General features: G+C 41.8%; 1 protein-coding gene across 2 annotated transcripts in view; it reads right to left on the bottom strand.

The window, feature by feature from the left end:
- iffo1b (intermediate filament family orphan 1b) overlaps nt 1–19,397 on the bottom strand; it is a 30,512-nt gene extending 11,115 nt beyond the window's left edge. Inside the window, exons 1-6 of one of the 2 annotated variants that reach the window (XR_013195984.1) lie at nt 18,035–19,388; nt 11,727–11,787; nt 10,099–10,194; nt 4,701–4,841; nt 2,789–2,970; nt 2,560–2,680 (exon numbers count right to left, since the gene is read on the bottom strand). Coding sequence is in view for 1 of the 2 variants with exons in the window: in XM_077208930.1 (XP_077065045.1) it covers nt 2,560–2,680; nt 2,789–2,970; nt 4,701–4,841; nt 10,099–10,194; nt 11,727–11,787; nt 18,035–19,032 (1,599 nt within the window). In the remaining variant the exon portion in view is untranslated. Of the gene's footprint in view, nt 1–2,559; nt 2,681–2,788; nt 2,971–4,700; nt 4,842–10,098; nt 10,195–11,726; nt 11,788–18,034 lie in introns of both variants that reach the window. The other variant, XM_077208930.1, reaches the window with a different exon arrangement.
- Nucleotides 19,398–19,421: the final 24 nt, after the last annotated feature.

The following is a 19,421-nucleotide window of genomic DNA, read 5'->3' as shown; positions in this document are numbered from 1 at the left end:
GACAGCCCGAAAGGCATAACCAAGTATTCGTAGTGCCCACTAGTGGTCGAGAAGGCAGTCTTCCACTCGTCCCCCTCTCGGATGCGGATCAGATTGTACGCATTACGCAGATCTAACTTGGTGAAGTACTTGGCTTGACGGAGTTGTTCCAGGGCGGCAGGTACAAGGGGTAAGGGATACCTGAATTTCACAGTGTTGTCGTTCAACCCACGGTAGTCGATACAGGGTCGTAGTCCTCCGTCTTTCTTTTTCACAAAGAAGAATCCGGCCGTTGCTGGTGAGGTTGAAGGTCTAATGAACCCCTTTGCTAACTCCTCCTCAATGTAGCGTTTCATGGCCTCGGATTCAGGTCGGGACAGAGGAAATATTCTTCCCCGGGGAGGAGCCGCACCGGGGAGAAGATCAATGGCGCAGTCACTGGAGCGATGTTCTGGTAGTTGAGAGGCTTTCTCCTTACTGAAGGCTTCAAGGAGATCTGCATAGTCGAGTGGTACTTTTGATCCTTCTGGATCTGACGTGGAGGTGTCCGGACTGTGAGTGGAGATTCGAGTGACACTGGATAGACAGCGGTTTGACAGGTGGCGTCCCATTGAGTGATCTGACCCTCCCTCCAGGAGATGTGTGGATTGTGATTCCGTAACCAGGGGAGACCAAGTATGACGGAGTGATGAAAGGATTGAATGACGTAGAACTTGATGTTTTCTGAATGGAGTGATCCGACGTGAAGTTTGATGTTCTCAGTGATGCTGTGAATTCTTCCCTCTCCGAGAGGTCGACCGTCTAGCGCCTCCACTGCCAAAGAAGAATGACAAGGGTATAATTCGAATTTGCCCTGCACAGCGAATTTGTGAGAAATGAAGTTACCAGCCGCTCCTGAATCTATCAGAGCGGTGGTATTGATCACTTTATCCCGAAACTCTAGACGAACTGGTATGGCTAGGCTGGATGTGTTTGAGTTGGTTCTTATGCAGGTACTCACCGATGAAGTGCTAGAAGAGGGACGAGTTGGGCAAGCGATCCTCAGGTGTCCGGATTGACCGCAATACAGGCATAAACGGTTCTGCATTCTGCGTTCTCGTTCCTCGGGTGTGAGGTGGGTGAACCCGATCTGCATGGGCTCGGGTACAGAGGTGGTTTCCTGATGGTAGCGTGGAGGAACACGAGCTGAACGTCTGGAACGGATTAAATTATCAACTTGGATGGCTAGATCGATATATTCGTTCAGGTCTCTCCCCTCATCCCGGCAGGCTAGTTCAGACTGGAGTTCGGTGGTCAGTCCCTTCCTGAAGAGAGTCTTTAAGGTATCTTCCACCCAGTTGGTTTGTGCTGCGAGTGTACGGAAAGAAAGGGCATATTCAGCCGTTGTTCCTCTTCCCTGAGTGAGAATTAACAGTTGTTCTCCAGCACTTCCTCCTGCAGTGGGGTGTTCGAAAACATGACGAAACTGCTGAAGGAACTCCCTGAAAGAGGGAAATGATGCTCCCTCTGTTCCCCAGACCGCGGTGGCCCATTCCAACGCCCGACCCGTGAGCAGCGAGCAGACGAACGCTATGCGGCTCGCATGAGTGGTATAGAGTGAGGGTTGTTGATCAACGAAGAGGGTGCATTGAAGTAAGAAACCTTTGCATTTAGCAGTGTTACCATCGAATTTCTCTGGGAAAGCAAGCCGAGGGTTGGCTGAGGCGCTCGGGATGGCTGGAGATGGTGGGACCTCTTGCTGTGGTGCGGCGGGAGCGGGAGATGCGTTCCTCATCTCCGTACGCAGCTCTTGTAACCCCCGAACTAGCTGCTCAGTGAGGGAAGTCAAATGGTTCAGTTGATGGTGATGCACCTCAAGGCGTGTAGCTTGATTCGTGAGCTCCGTGGACAACTGCAGGACAGCTGCTGGATCGTTGGGAGGCGAAGTATTCTGTAATGATGGCACAGATACTGAGGAATCCATTTGCAGCTTTAATGAGAATGGTCAAACAGGCAGGGTAATCGACAGCAGACAGTAGCAGCGAAGGTAACACAGAGAAGGTCGGGGTCACAGGCAACAGTCAAGGCAGGCAGAAGTATACAAATCCAAAGGGCAATCCGGGTCGAGACAGGCAGAGAACAGTCAGAGGTCGGGGTACACAATCCAAGATCAGAACACAGAATGGTAAACTCAGAAATAAACGCTTGTTATTGAAAGACAGGGCAATACAATACTTCGCAGAGAAGTGGTGTGTGGAAGTGGCTTTTATGTGTGTGTAAATGACATGCAGGTGTGTGTGCAATCAGTGTGGTGCAGGTGTGTCGCGTAATCAGTCCCAGGTAAGCGGCATGATGGGAAGTGAAGTTCCTAAGGATGGTTAATATTCCGGAGAGGGATCCCTCCGGTGGCTGAGCGGGAGCGAAGCGGAAGCCTGTTCCGTTACAGAAATGGACCCTTGAATTCTTAAAAGGCTTTAATTCATGGGAAAGTTTCCAAATGCACAAATAAATGAGGAAGTAGTAAGCAATAATGTGCATTCTAACACAACCACAAATATCAACCACATATAAACAATATGATCCAGAATGCAGTGCACTAACCTCGCCCTGATTAGTGTCCGTTGTTAAAGTGCATCCTGGGAAATCCTCCCACAGAAGGAGCGTTTCCTCTGTCTCTTCCCAAGCCAGAGAATCACAGTCATCCTCAAACTCACACTCACGCCTGGCAAATACACAGGTAAGTCATTACATTAGTCATTAACAAACAAGCAGTTGACAATTAGAAACCACAGCCCTGACCAAACATTGCAAGGAATTTTTAATCACTCACAGTTGGGTCAACATTCTCTGCATCTCTTCATTGATCTGGAGGGTTGAAGGGGTGCACACTTCATCTTCTCGCGCACCATCACTCTCAGAGGTGCTGACTGGCTCATCTGTCTCGCTGCCATTGGCAGGTTGCGAGGTTTGTTTACGGGCACGAGAGGTGATGGCATTTTGAGGGCTGGGAACCTGAGATAGCAAGAGAGAGAGAGAGAGAGGGGGGGGGTTAGGTCATTAATAACTTTAACCTCAACACTTTTGCCCCTACGTAACATTGAAACAAACACACAAAATAAATTATTGGTTCGACCACTCCCTCTTCTACCCTACCGAAAATGCAATACACATCAGTTCTCTGTGCCTCAGACACTATAGCAGGCATCAGCAGAAAATCACAGCAGCTGAGTCAGAGACAGAGAGGGGGCTGGGATGCTGTATGAATTACAAGCGCGCAAGATTACACGATACATACACTCACCTAAAGGATTATTAGGAACACTATACTAATACTGTGTTTGACCCCCTTTCGCCTTCAGAACTGCCTAAATTCTACGTGGCATTGATTCAACAAGGTGCTGAAAGCATTCTTTAGAAATGTTGGCCCATATTGATAGGATAGCATCTTGCAGTTGATGGAGATTTGTGGGATGCACATCAAGGGCACGAAGCTCCCGTTCCACCACATCCCAAAGATGCTCTATTGGGTTGAGATCTGGTGACTGTGAGGGCCATTTTAGTACAGTGAACTCATTGTCATGTTCAAGAAACCAATTTGAAATGATTCGAGCTTTGTGACATGGTGCATTATCCTGCTGGAAGTAGCCATCAGAGGATAGGTACATGTTGCCATAAAGGGATGGACATGGTCAGAAACAATGCTCAGGTAGGCCGTGGCATTTAAACGATGCCCAATTGGCACTAAGGGGCCTAAAATGTGCCAAGAACATCCCCCACACCATTACACCACCACCACCAGCCTGCACAGTGGTAACAAGGCATGATGGATCCATGTTCTCATTCTGTTTACGCCAAATTCTGACTCTACCATCTGAATGTCTCAACAGAAATTGAGACAAATCGAGACTCATCAGAACAGGCAACATTTTTCCAGTCTTCAACTGTCCAATTTTGGTGAGCTCTTGCAAATTGTAGCCTCTTTTTCCTATTTGTAGTGGAGATGAGTGGTACCCGGTGGGGTCTTCTGCTGTTGCAGCCCTCAAGGTTGTGCGTGTTGTGGCTTCACAAATGCTTTCCTGCATACCTCGGTTGTAACGAATGGTTATTTCAGTCAAAGTTGCTCTTCTGTCAGCTTGAATCAGTCGGCCCATTCTCCTCTGACCTCTAGCATCAACAAGGCATTTTCGCCCACAGGACTGCCGCATACTGGATGTTTTTCCCTTTTCACACCATTCTTTGTAAACCCTAGAAATGGTTGTGCGTGAAAATTCCAGTAACTGAGCAGATTGTGAAATACTCAGACTGGCCCGTCTGGCACCCACAACCATGCCACGCTCAAAATTGCTTAAATCACCTTTCATTCCCATTCTGACATTCAGTTTGGAGTTCAGGAGATTGTCTTGACCAGGACCATACCCCTAAATGCATTGAAGCAACTGCCATGTGATTGGTTGATTAGATTATTGCATTAATGAGAAATTGAACAGGTGTTCCTAATAATCCTTTAGGTGAGTGTACATCGGGGATGGCATGAGGGTGAGTAAAGGATGAGAGAAATAACATTAATTTGTTTATTATAAAATTTATATAATGCTTTTCTTTGAACTCAGTGCTTTACATGGAGGGGGGTGGGGGGGAATCTCCTCATTTAAACAATCCCTTTAAATGTGTCGCACAACAATAATGATAGCATTACATAGAGAAATCAGGAAGTGCAGATGTTTGTTTGAGTGTGTGAATACCTTAAAGATCTTGATTGGATCTTCACAGTTTCTTTGTTGGGCGACATCACACAGGCGAGCTGTGATGTCAATACGTCTGCAGATGTCCATGTCCACTTTCATGGCCTTCTCCTGGATCTTACTGTCCAGCTCCGACAGGTTCTGTAGGTGTAAAGATTTGTGTGGGTAAATGTATGTCATTTGAAGCAAGAATAATTAGATGATTAATAACTCATTTCTATAAAGTACTCGTTTTAGTATTCCGGCACTGTAGTTTAAGATGATCTGAGACTGAAACTGCAGTGGTATGTCTATTTTGGCACACAATGAGGAAAACTGTGATGTTTGTGTTTCTTGGACAGTAAGCTAACAGCTAATGTTTGTATTGAACTCATTCTCAAAACAAGCTATTTTTAACACTATGAACTGTGTGATAAATCTTTTCTGGGAAGAGTGTTTGATACAAAGGAGGGTATTGCCTGATTTTCAGATAAATCACATCAGAAGATTTTTAAAAAAACACACAAAGTGCTAATTGTGGAAAGTGGGAAAATGTGTTTGTGTGTGAGCGCTTATGAGAACAAAAGCACAAAGCTCATAAATTTTCCTAAGTATTTCTACAGAAAATAAGATGACTGTCGAGTGCTATGAATGTAGTACCTGCTATGAATACACATACTGTTCTTGAGCTCACCAGAAACGAACCACTGAGTGTGTGTGATTTACTGATTTAAACTCTACATGAGCAAAGTAATGAAATCAAATGGCTGCTATAAAACAGCTTAGACCAACATGAATTCTTGTTCTGGTCCAGGCTGGTTTGTGCTGTTCTGGAACTGGTCAACCAATTTATTCTTGATAATTCAGTGCCCACTATCCAGAACCCACTCCCTCTTATTGCATTGAAAAACAACTTTAGCATTCTTTAAAATAGCGTGGTGAAGGGATGGCATATTTCTTTTAGGACAAAGCCAGTATAATTAGTTAGCCCTATCAGAGTTTTAGCACTTCTGGTTCCATCGTCCCAAAGTCAATGTTTTTTAAATGTGTTTTGGGTTAAATGTTTGAAATAAGGTCCGTGGTGAACACAAGCTCAAAAATTTTCAAGTTTTATTCTTGAATATAAAATACATCAGTAATACCCTCATGTGATTTTATACGCCATCAGCTGAACAGTAAGCTACTCTTCACTAGTTTGCTTTCACAGACTCATTGGCTGCATTTACACTTGGCATTAACATGCGACCTGTATCTGGATGTTGTCCACATGCACATTGAAAAGACAAGTGTAAACGCGCTTCTGATCGGAATGTTATCCGATCAGCATGTCCAGGTTCGGATTGTGATCGGATCTCAGTGTAATGTAAACGCAATCCAGCCATCATGTCTGCTTTCACAGGTGGACGTCATATAAATCCCCGCCCAGTCTCAGAAAATATCTGGCTGTCAGAAAATAATGGCCAGACGCAGTTTAGACAAGAAATTAAACTTATTTGAATCTTACAATAAACGTCAATCTTTAAAACAGTTTATTTAGACTTACACTAATACTATGTGTGTCATTTTTCATTTTAACTGTGCAACATTATCTGAACGAGGCGATCGCCTGTACAATCACAGTCAGTCATGAGATCTTAATGAAGAGCTGCACGCTGATTTGCCAGAGGAATAATCAGAATTGGAATTGTTGAATGTTTTAATTGTTGAATGTTTTTATTGTTTGTTTCACCATGTTTATCAATCTCCCATTTCTGTCAATATAGTCATTGCACGCTATAACCTTAAACCCAGATGATCGATGATGGACTTTTTAACATGATCAACCCAGTTATTTTTGTATGATCAACTCTGGAAGTAGGCCAATTCCTTCGTTCAAAAAACTTAATTTTATCTAAGACAGGAGATTGCACGAAAGTAAAGTGAGTGAGTGAAAGCAATTGGTACATTATTTAATTGGTATCATCTTTACTCTTAATCTGGTGTCGTGCCACAGACCTAATTTAAATATTATGCAGGAAACAGAAATCCGATCGGTTTTCCAGGCTACTTAATGTGAAGAAATGTAAACGCACCATGTCCTGATTGGCCAATGATCCTATCTGCTTGATCGGATCACGGTGATGTTAATGCCAAGTGTAAACGCAGCCATGGTCTTTATAATCACACACTTGCAAACTATTATAACTCAAGCTTTCAGGGGGAAAATGTTTTTAAACAAAGGCTGAAAGAGTTGTCGGAAGCCTAGGGTGTTCACACTTGTAGTTCGGTTTGCTTGGTCCGGACCAAAAAAAAAACCCATTTAGTCCTGGTCAGCTTAGCATTCACATTGGCATTTTAACACCGAACCTAAAGATACTGAACCTAAAGGCATAGGGATATGTTCTTTTTTATATTTTGTGACGGAACTTACCGTGCATCCAAAACTATGCTGTGTGCTGGGATAAATGCACACGTTGTATGTGCGTAACCTGCCTGCATATTATAACAGGCTGGTTGAAGTAGCAAAGGAAGCTGGATCGTAATTTCAGCAGTCTTTTATTTAAACAAACTAGATTCAACAGACAGGATACAGCGTGAACAAGAACAGAACAACCAGGCATTTAGCGAAGACAACAGACAACGAATAGACTGAAACACAGGTCTTAAATACACAGGACAGACTAGGGAAACGAGACACAGCTGGGACAAATTAACTCATTATGACTAATTAACAGGTGGTATAACTGAACACTAACGAGGAGCGGCAAAACAAGGGCACAGGACTGAACCAAAAACACTAGGAAGGGGGAAACACAGGACATACATGTAACAGAAGTCCCCCCCTCTACAAGGCGCGACCTCGCGCCGTATCACAACAATTGTGGTGGGGGGGTGGGCGGAGCCGGCTGTGCAGACGGCCAAGGCGGAGCAGGCTGTGCAGGGGACCAGGACGGAGCAGGTTGTACAAGCACCCATGGCGGAGAAGACCCTTCAGGCGGTCGTGGAGGAGACGACCCTTCAGGCGGCCATGGCGGAAAAGACCCTTCGGGCCGCCATGACAGAAGGACCCTTGGGGTGGCCATGGTAGAGAGGACCCTTGGGGTGGCCATGGTAGAGAGGACCCTTGGGGTGGCCATGGCGGAGAAGACCCTTCGGATAGCCATGGTAGAGAGGACCCTTTGGGTGGCCATGGCGGAGAGGACCCTTCGGGTGCGCATGGCGGAGAGGACCCATCGGGCGGCCATGGCGGAGAGGACCCTTGGGGCGGCCATGGCGGAGAGGACCCTTCGGGCGGCCATGGCAGAAAGGACCCTTGGGGTGGCCATGGTAGAGAGCACCCTTGGGGTGGCCATGGCGGAGAAGACCCTTCGGGTGGCCATGGTAGAGAGGACCCTTGGGGTGGCCATGGCGGAGAAGACCCTTTGGGTGGCCATGGCGGAGAAGACCCTTCGGGCCGCCATGGCAGAGAGGACCCTTCGGGTGGCCATGGCAGAGAGGAAAAAGGCCTTCTGAAAAAGGCCGTGGGCCTTTGGGCGGCCACGGCGAGGACGTATAGCCCCCCCACCCCCCCCCCCCCCCCCCAAAAAAATTCTTGGGGGGAGTGACAGACTTAGGGACAGGCGTTGGAACAGGCTCTGGGACCTGGACAGGAACAGGTACAGGCTTAGGGATAGAAGGTTCTGGCTCAGAAAGCATCACGTTAACAGTTTCTGGCTCGCCGGGCCTGACTTGAACAGTCTCTGGCTTGACGGGGCAGGCCTGACGTGAACAGTCTCTAGCTCGGCGGGCATGACGAGAACAGTCTCTGGCTTGGCGGGGCAGGGCTGACGTGGAGCGCAGGCTCGGTGGGAAGAGACTCCGGCAGGGCGGTCCTGGCGGGACAAGACTCAGGCATGACGGTCTCGGCGGGTCGAGACTCTGGAAGGGCGTTCTCGGCGGGACTAGACACTGGAAGGACGGACGTGGTGGAACGAGATTCTGGCAGGGCGGTCTCGGCGGGGCGGGAATCTGGCAGGGCGATCTTCATGGCCATCCGCGCTAATAAGAGCGGTGGGTCCATCACACTGGACATTAATTTTGATTGCCCATTGACCGATCCGGTACTGGGCCGGATGGCTGGCATGACAAGAAGATTCTCTGGCAGGGCAGTCTCGGCGGGACGAGACTCTACATTGCTGTCGCAGTGCCCAACAGTGAATGAAGACCCATTATGCTACAGCACCCACTCCACATACTCCACGAAGTTCCCCCAAGGCACATCTCCGAACACACAGAGGCTGGTGTCATCATAATGAACATACGGTACTAAGTCCAAATACCTCTGTGTGTGGGCCTCGAGGGACTGATCCTCCTGGGAAAGAAGGAGGATCTCCACTGCTGCAAGATCCATTTTTTTGGGGGGTCTTTCGTTCTGTCACGGGCTCGTTGAAGTAGCCAAGGAAGCTGGATCGTAATTGCAGCAATCTTTTATTTAAACAAACTAGATTTAAAAGACAGGATACAGCGTGAACAAGAACAGAACAACCAGGCATTTAGCGACGACAACAGAAAAGGAACAGACTGAAACACAGGGCTTAAATACACAGGACGGACAAGGGAAACGAGACACAGCTGGGACAAATTAACTCATAATGACTAATAATTGGTGGTATAAAGACTAACGAGGAGCGGGAAAACTAGGACACAGGACTGAACCAAAAACACTAGGAAGGGGGAAACACAGGACATACATGTAACACATATGATGATATTTTGACCTTCTGAGAACTCTTGAAGAGCTTATAAAACATGTAAAGGTCAAAACAGGGGCAGGATCCCTCCGTCACACACACAAACGAAGATCTGCTGCAAGGAGACGCGGTTCTGATGCTTGTATCGAACTGCGGTGGGCAACATCGCAATTATGACGAGAAAAAACAGGTCTTCTTGAGCATTCTGTCCTTTTAGGGTTGCATCTTGTGAGATCATGTCCCGTTTTTGGTTCGTTTGCATATCTTTGGTCTGTCTTGCATTCATATTTCAATGTAATTTAGAGTGTTTCTTTGACCCACTGACTAAATGCAAGTAGGACTTAAGTACATATTTGTATGTAATTTCATAAGTCTATTGTCTTCACAATATGGTTAAAGTGTATGAATGAACTGCCGAATGTACTGACAAGAATTTATGGTAAATTGAAATATACTTTAATGCCACACATTTATAATAATGAAGTTGCGATTTAGTAAATTTAAAGTATATTAACTTTTATTCATAATTTTTGTATTGTGTTGTATTGTGCACAATTTTTCACAAGGGAGTTTGACAAGAGGTTTGGAACGACATGAAGGTGAGTAAATCATATAATTTTCATTTTGGGTGATAATTTCCTGTCCTGTCCAGTGTGTTTGAGGCATGTATTTGTTGTTTGAGTGTACTGAGAGTGTGTTTTGCTTCTCACATTGCTCATGAGTCCTTTAAAGAGCACGAGTTCAGCTTTCAGCTGTTGCACCTTGAGGCCCAACTCATCCTGACATTCTTCACTCTCCTGTAGGTCCTACACACATAGACAAATGCATATCAATTATTATTAATAATAAACAATTCATTTGTACAAATTACAGACTTTCTTGGCCAAAGTCATTACAATTTTACTCATATACTTCCAAAAACCCAACCTAAATTCATATCTAACAGAAGACAGTACTGACCCACAAAGCAAAAACGTCCATAGAATAATTACATACGGAACATTGTAAACAATTATTTAGAAATTTATAATTAAGTATAATTAAATATTTAGAAGACTTATAATTAAGTTACTATAGAAGAGCTTAAGAACACAGTAATATTGACAGTTAGTAATTTAGACAGGACAGTAATTTATTTTATATATTAAAATCTGGGTTTAAAACTTAAGTTAAGAATAATCAATGTAGTTCTAAGGCTGGTTCAAGACTAGGTTTAACCTAATGAATTGAAACTAAGAATTAACACTAGATTTCAGATATGAAAGTAACAGAAATAAAATAACTTTTCAATTACTAAAGTAAAACTGCGTCTAAACTGCATCTAAGTAAAACATCTAAACATTGACTATTTCAATGTTTTGCAGACTCAAGAGCATCTCCTGAATCCAAGTTCATCCAAATAATACTTGATCCCAAAGGTAAAACATGCCAAAAACCTAATAAAAGGTAAATAACAATTGATCCCAAAGGTAAAACATGCCAAAAACCTAATAAAAAGGCAAATAACACTTGATCCCAAAGGTAAAACATGCCAAAAACCTCAAACCGCAGACAACATCATTGATCTGTTTACTCAGTCTCCAGTGATGTACTGTACACTACTGTTCAAAAGTAAGTACACTACTGTACTTTTATACAGCAAGGATGCATTAAACTGATTAAAAGTGGCAGTAAAGACATTTAAGATGTAATATTTAAAAAAATTAATAAATTCTTTTCTTTTAAACATTAACGTATTCTGGGGAAAAATGTATCATGCTTTCCACAAAAATATTAAGTAGCACAATGTTTTCTACATTGATAATAAGAAATGTTTCTGATATGCATAAATCAGCATATCAAAATGATGAATGCTTTGCACAGGAATGAATTGCATTTTAAAATATATTAAAATCTAAAAAAAATCTAATCTTATAATATTTCACGATATTGCTGTATTACTGTTTATTGTACTCTTGAGCTAATAAATGCAGCCTTGGTGACTGGTGAGCATTAGAGACTTTCAAAAACATAAAAAATCTTACCAACCTCAAAGTTTTGAATGGTAATTTATTTAAAGACTTTGTTTAACATTATTCTAGTGAAATAAATAAAACGGGGACTAAATTAAAAAGTTGTCTGGACATTGAGGTTGCAATGGAAGTTAAATGTGGTAGACGCAATTAATATCTTAAAACAACCAGACAGGAGCATAGTATCGCCCAGATCCGGCCCACATCTGGTACGCGTGAAATCCACATGTACCAGATGTGGCCCGGATCTGGGCTGACACTATGTTGGTGTCTGGGAAGCATGTGGTAGAGAAGGAAAGAGGTTTGCCTTGAAAAGTGTTTCTCACCTCCTGTAGGTCATTCATTCTCTGTTCCATGTCCATTCTCATGGTGTATTCCTCTTCCCATCTGAGAGAAGAAAACAAGAACATCAGGACCAACCGCAGAGCATGACCCAACAACAGGAACTTTTTGATTTAGCTAGCTAAAAACTTGAATATATCACATCAAGTAAAATAAAAAAGAGGTCCATACGACTTGTGCAATATATTTAAAGCCGCAGATTAGGGGCTAGATTTACTAAACAAGGCGTGATCAACTGACGACACGCAAATTAAAGAACACAGATACCACCGGATCATTTCCATAACGACCAACGCAATCTACCAAGAGCAGCGCAAATTAGCGTAGGGTCGTAAACAAACAGAGCCGCTGCTAATCAGGTGCGAGTGATCGACCAGCAACACAGGCGCAAAATGGGTTTAGACATGCATAACAGGCGTTAAATAATGGCGCAAATACTAGTACATTGACTAGCACAAACTCTCCTCCCATAAATTTTGCATCTGAAAGGGAAACTCCTACAAATGCGTATGTACTATGGTCAGATGCAAAAATAACCCTGTCCACACCTTTTCAGCGAAAATTTTTCAATGCGTGTTTTTAATAAATCCTGACAGTAGTTTTTTAATGCCAAAAGAAGGTTTGGCAGCAGCAAGCTGTTAGTAAATCTGGCCCTAGGCCCTATCCGGCTATAATTCTAGCCATGGCTTACTGAAAATCTTTCTACCGTAGCTCTCTCTAGTGCATTCAAAAAAAGTGAAATCATATCTTTAAGTGAATCAGGTGATCTGGTTCACAAAACTGGTCTAAATTATTAATTTACAATCTGACTGACTCAACTGTTTATGCTATATAAAATCCAATGCAATGCGAGACAATTTAATATTGCTCTTGTAAAGCAGGAAAAAAACAAACAAATGCAAAACATGTATTGTTCCCGTTACAGAAGGTACATTTGTGTGTGTGTGATCTTCATACGTGAGTGTTTTTTTCTTTCTGTGAGAATGCTAGCTCAACTTAAGTGCATCCATTCAGTTCTTTTAAATGATCCATCAGCCCAGTCAGCTCTACAGTAATTTACTGTGAGGCTGTTCAACAGTAATATTGTCCAGTGCAGTAGTATAGTGTAATCAGGTGGAACCCAACAAGCCCTGTCCTTATGTAAGAGCTACTTAACATTCAAAACATTGCAGCATCCTCTACATTTATTAAACATCTTCACTGGACTGCAAGGTTAGTTTGAGGTCGTGCATTACTGCCAATTCAAGGTGCAAACATACAATTATTACTGAGGAGAGTGACAGATAACGCGAGCTACGTGAGGAGAGAGGGTGGAGAGAGAGAAGGAGAGAGAGATTGCTTCTCTGCAGCCTGAGACCTTGTGTGTGTACTGCAATGCAGATATAACGTAGATCACTGCAGCTGGTGGCTGTTACAGAGCGGCCTAAATGAGACGAATGATACAAATGGCAAGTGTGCTGAGCTTCAGATATTTCAATGTGAATTTAATATGCTTTTTATTGGACCAATAATTTTCCAAAAGAACACATAAATTTTTTTTTCAATCCTTCTACATTACCGTTCATTAGTTTAGGGTCTGTTAGATGTTTTAATGTTTTTGTAGAAGTCTCTTTTCTCAGCATTTCACAGCTGAATTTTCAGCATCATACTCCAGTCTTCAGTGTCACATGATCCTTCAGAAATTATCCTGATATGCTGATTTGGTGCTCAAGAAGAAATGTTTCTTATTATTTTCAATGCTGAAAACAATTGTGCTGCTTAATATTTTTGTGGAAACTGTAATTTTTTTTTAGGATTATTTGATTAATAGAAATTTAGAACAACGATTATTTGAACTATAATTTTTTGGTAATATTTGTCTTTACTGTGACTTTTGAATAAAAATAATGATTTCTTTCTTTCAAATACTGTTTTAAAATCTTAACCCAAACTTTTGAACTATAGTGTCACATATAATGCATTATGAGAAAAATATTTTCTTTCATGTAATAGTGTTATTTTTGTGAATCAATGAATCGACTCGAAAATTCAATCATTCATTTGCATCACACATCACTTTCATCACATCGCTTTTGGTATGAATGGGAATGCTGACTGTGAGCCAGGGCCCATTACTCAACATCACTGCATGACCTCCCTGAAGCTTTTGAGTCGAAACAGAAGCAAATCCCTGCATCCTTGTTTCAACACCTAGTGGAAATCCGTCCCTGAAGAGATGAAGCTGTTATTGCAGCAAAGGGAGGGATTAAAGCTTTTGCCAATCTTTTGAAATTAAATGTTTATGAAGACAAAAGAGCATCAAGGAGGTCAGCCACTGATGGTGAGTGATGGGACCTGGTTTTCATTTCCAATTCATCCCAAAGGTGTCAATTAGGATTAGGGTTGGGAATCCAAAACTGATTCCAATTATGGAATCAAATACTTGAGGTCAGGAATAGGATACTTGTTATAAAATTAAATTTTCAAATCCTCTTCTCAATTCCTTTGTGAGCATTTCAATATGACTTTCTGAGCTGCACACATATCGAAAGCGTGCTCACAGAAAATGTGATTTGAATGTGATTTTAAACCATTCAAGCACGAGACGACTGTTTTCAGTGCTGCAGGCAATGTGTAACTATTTTGGATCTGTACAACTCTTAAAGTGACAGCAGCCTAATATTCCTGCTGCCGTCTCTATAATAACACTAATCAAACAACAAAAGACAAAGAGAAAATTCACTCGTTCTTAACTGAATAACTATTTTAACTATATTTTTAATGAATATTTTATTTATAAAGTGCAGTGCTATTTTACATTTGATTACAGTTTCTGTACCTGAATACCTGAAAATCTTAAAACACTGTTTATTTCAATCGTATCTTTGTTCAGTTGTTATCTATTTGTTCCGATTGCTAATTTTTTATTTGTTGTTTTTTAATTACTGAGTGTTTACTTGGTATGGTATTTTTAAACCACAGGCAAACGCTCCTTGCGTAAGTGTTCTTTAGCCTGTTGATTTTTGTTCATGATATTCAGCTTCAATTAAATGTTTTGCAATAAGACTAAATGTGAACGATATCTAAGTTTTTTTTTTTACCTTATTGGAATCGAAATTAGGAATCGATAAGAATCGGAATCAATAAGCAGAATCGAAATCGGAATTGGAATTGTTAAAATTCAAATGATACCCAACCCTAATTAGGATACTAAGTCAAAACAGACGTAGCCAACCATTTCTTAATGTTCCCAGCTTAGTACACATGTCATTTTGGAACTTCTTCACTAACCTGTTTTGCCACACAGAATTTTCTATAATGTCACTATTAGATTTGTTTTACAAAGGGGTGCCAACATAATTTTGTCCATTGACTACAGTTCAAATATTTGGAGTAAGCACTTCTTTTTTTTAAATTAATTATTTTATTTATTTACTGTACACATAACATTGATCAAAAGTGACCATAAATGCATTGATAATGTTAAGAAAGATTACGAAAGAAGAAAAGGAATCACAGTTTCCCCCCGAAATTTTAAAGGGTTAGTTCACCCAAACATTTAAATGATACCATAATTTACTCATCCTCAAGCCATCCTAGTGTCACATGTTTGGTCACGAGTTTGTGTTTCCCCTGTGACCTAGTTTTGCTGTGTTCTAAATAGTTCACCTGTTGTTAATTATCCCATTAGTCCCAGTGTTTAAATACCCTTAGATTCTTTTACATGGCTGTTACGGCTGTTACTGGAAGCCAGTGATTCTAGTTTATAAAGTTATAAATATGGATATTTTTCGTACAAAAAACGCATTGCTTCGCTTCAGAAGGCCTTTATTAACCCACTGGAGCCATATAGATCACATTTATGATAGATGGATGGATGCGCTTTTTGGAGCTTCAAAAACTCAAGCTCTATTCACTCCCAAAATAAACCTTGGAAAAGCCAGGATAATTTTAATATAACTCAGATTGTGTTTGGCTGAAAGAAGAAAGTCATATACACCTAGGATGGCTTGTTGAGGGTGAGTAAATTACGGGCTCATTTGAATGGATAAACCAATGTGGAAAACATGACTTGAAAATGATTATTTTTAACTGGATTTTCATAGTATTCAATTTTGAATCGGCTTGGTTGAAATGATGGTGAATAAATAAGCCGAAACAAATGAGATATAATTTTTTAACACAGACAGCGAAAGTCTGCTTACTAAATTAGAAAGACAAAAGAAAATAAATTACCAGAGCAAATGACAAAGCAGTCAAACGGAGAGACAATGAACGATAACATCTGTTATGAAGCAGGCGGATTTAAGACAGAGAGCTAAAATGACTTTTGTGCTTTTCAACAGTGTTTTCACCTGTCCTGATGAGTCAACAGACGGTAATGAGTTTGCGATCTGCCGGTCAGATATATGAAACTGCTGTATGTGAATGAAGCAGGTGGAATGCGGCGCTCTGGCTTCTGCAGGTTTGGACATAAAAAGACCCATGGGCCTGACTGAATACCACCATTTCTGAGTAACACACATTATTTCCCCTCCAGCTGATTCTTATCTTCTAAATACTGTACATTTTATCTTTCTTCCTTTTGCTTCTCATGTTCAACTCCAGCTTGGCAACTAACAAAACCCTTTGGTATTTACCAATCGTTAGAGTCCCTTTTAAAGTTCATTTATCTCCACCACCACCTCATATCACCTTCACAGATTACTAAAAGTAAATTTATCCCGTATATTTGGCAAAACTCTATTCAATGATCTCAGATTGAATCAAATAACTTCAGCAGCCGTGAGAAATAAAGACATAAGTAGAGAAGTCTACTTCATGTCTCTGCATATGACTGCCAGCAGATGATTTATGCTCTATTTTATCTCATAAAAGTTGCAAGTCACAACTCGGTCTTGTTTTTTTTTTTTTTACAAATTCCCCTTGCAGGATGGCTAGTTGTTTTTGTTGTGGTCTTGAACACCAGCAGGTTCGAGAGTTTTCAGGTTTGAAAAGTAACCACAGTCTGCAGTCTGACTGCAGTCTGCTCTGCATTGAAACAAGGTTTGTTCGTGACTGATGCACAGGTTATCAGAGGTCAATGCCAGTCAGGTTCCCCTCAGCACCAGAACGGCAGGACACTGGAACATGCTCAAATAGCCCAGTGTACAAGAAATAAAGTTTTGGATTGGACAATACAATGGAGTTCAAAAGTGAAAATGCTTGTATTCTGCATTTTTTTTAAATTTAATACATTTTCATCGCAAATTAGTCTATATTATCAAAGTCAAATGTTATAATTTCTTGAACTTATAGGCTATTAAAAAATATTCGGATTGTCTATTTACACTAAGTGTGGACGTCTGGCTGGGCCAAACAAAATTACAGAAGACGCTGGATTGTCAACAGTAGCAATTGTGTAGGGTTAAAGTGCGTGGCATAATGTTTTGATGCAAATCGAGTTCGTATCCACCTTTGCTGAACTCGCTCTACTCCCTTTTCCCATCAGATCGGAAAGGCATTTATTTTCAATAAAAAAAGAAAGGTTATTGTTTATTTTAAGGTGACATAGTTCTATTGTACTCAAATAAGTACTGAGCAATATTAAATAACTACATGAACTTACTACAGGGTTACAGTTAGGGTTTGGTTTATGGTTAGTTACTTGTAATTATGCATAATTTACTGTTATTAATGTAGTAAGTACATGTAGTAAACGTGTAACTACGTCAGCTTAAAATAAAGTGTTACCTGAAGAAAACAATAAAAAAGTGTCTAACGTGTGTTTAATAATAACGTGTTTATTGGTTATGGTTAGGGGTAGGAAGGGCTTTATTGAACTAATAAGGGGCATCAATTTAATAATTTTAATAAATATAACCATTTACACTCTGTTATTATTGCATATCGTTTAATGTACAACAACACTGAGGTGCAAATATATGCCACCATTTATTAGTATAAATGGCATCTAACTACTATTTACACTTAATGCTTAATGCTATTTTTACAGTGCAAATATAATTTATTGCTATTTCACTTAGTGTAAATGGTATCTATTGCTATCTAAATTTAGTGTAAATAACCACTGCCAAAAATATTTGGTATTTAAAGTTAGCATTAGCACAAAATATGAAGTTTTTTTTTTCTAGATCCCCAGAGGTCATTCAAATTGCAACCATGCCCCAAAGAAGCCATCATGACTCTCTACACTCCTAAAACAAAAGGAAGACTTTGCAGCAGAGGTTTGTCATAAGGGCCACACACAGAAACTTTTTCTCATAAACAAACATTCAGCAATAATAAGCATCTATATTATCTTTATATTCACCTTCGCTTGTACTCATCCCTCTCCCTTTTGATTTTGGCCAGGACGTTGTAAAGTGCTCTGATCTCTGGGGTGATGGTGTCTATCTGGACACCCACACCGTCCGGGTGGACCCACGATACTCCAGGGCTAGTGACCCGAGTCTCTGACCCGCTTCCCAGTTTACGAGTGTGGTTGTAGGACCAGATAGTGCCCGGAAGAAAGCGGGGAGGAGGGTTGGGAGACGTCCCGATGCCAACGCTGCTCACTTGTGGAGTATTATTAGAGTTATTGGTGTTGGCCGAGGCGGGTTCGATGGTGGGTGTTGACAGACTCACCGTGATGGTTGGGTTTCTGTTGGTGTTTAGGTCAGTTGTGGTCACATCGTCGGCTTTATTGGGCTCAAGCTTGAGGACATTCGTAAGAGAAGGCATAAACAATGTAGTGGGTCTTTTGGCAGAGTTGTTGGTGTTTTGGAAGGACAGCGACCCAGGCCGGACAGCAATAGGCCCAATAAACCCAGTCTGGACACCCATGTCTTTGGTCTTTCGGTCTTCCACGCATCCACCCGCATTATTGCTGTTTAAAGCCTGCTGCAGCTGTAACTCCAATATCTTATTGCGTCTCTCTAGTTCATGCACTTTAGCCAGAAAGCATCGGAACCGCAGATTGAGGGTCTTCAGGACGCTTATATTTGATCCCAGGTCGTTCCTCAGTGCCATGGCTGTTGGTGGAGGAGGTTGGGACCAGTGGAAGGATGGACTGAAGTGCAGGTAAGAGGATGCAGTAAGATCAAATGCGTTTTGGGAGACGCCAGTAGGGCCGTGTTGTTCTTCGAGGAAAAAAGACGATGTGTCAGGAGCACCGAGGACAGCAGCCTCGGGGAGTAAACCGGAGGGAGAATCGGGGTGGCCGGGTCCTTCTGGATTCTGATGCTGATGCTGCTGCTGCTGCTGATGATGATGATGGAGAGGTGAATTCATGCTACGGTACGGAAAACTGAAGCGCTGCAGATCGGGCATGAACACCAGCTATGTCTGACTTCAAAAGTCTGACCTCAAAACAATTAACGGCTTGATTTCAAAGTCAATAGTGTTTAACGACCCAGTGACACGGCAATGTCCACATTTAACTCGTTAAAGCCTTATGTAAGGAGATAAGAGTATTACAGCTTGTGCGTGAATGCTGAGTAAGGATGAATAGACGCGACTCTCACTGCAGCAAGCGATAAAAGCCAACAATGTGGAGTAATTACAGAAGCACGCAATAGCTCTATTCTAACAAGCAAAGTATATTGTAAAAACGTTAGCGAAATACATTTAAAATAGGTCCAAACGAATGTCTTGTGGCTTCCCTGCCTGGAAACCTGAATACACTTGAGTGCTCGAGTCTCTGCAGCGCTCCAGTCAAT

Source organism: Siphateles boraxobius, unplaced genomic scaffold (genome assembly GCF_051911475.1).
Source record: "Siphateles boraxobius isolate OS27281-9 unplaced genomic scaffold, OSU_SipBor_1 12, whole genome shotgun sequence".
NCBI classification, from domain to species: domain Eukaryota; kingdom Metazoa; phylum Chordata; class Actinopteri; order Cypriniformes; family Leuciscidae; genus Siphateles; species Siphateles boraxobius.
This window is presented reverse-complemented; position numbering and strand designations above follow the sequence as displayed.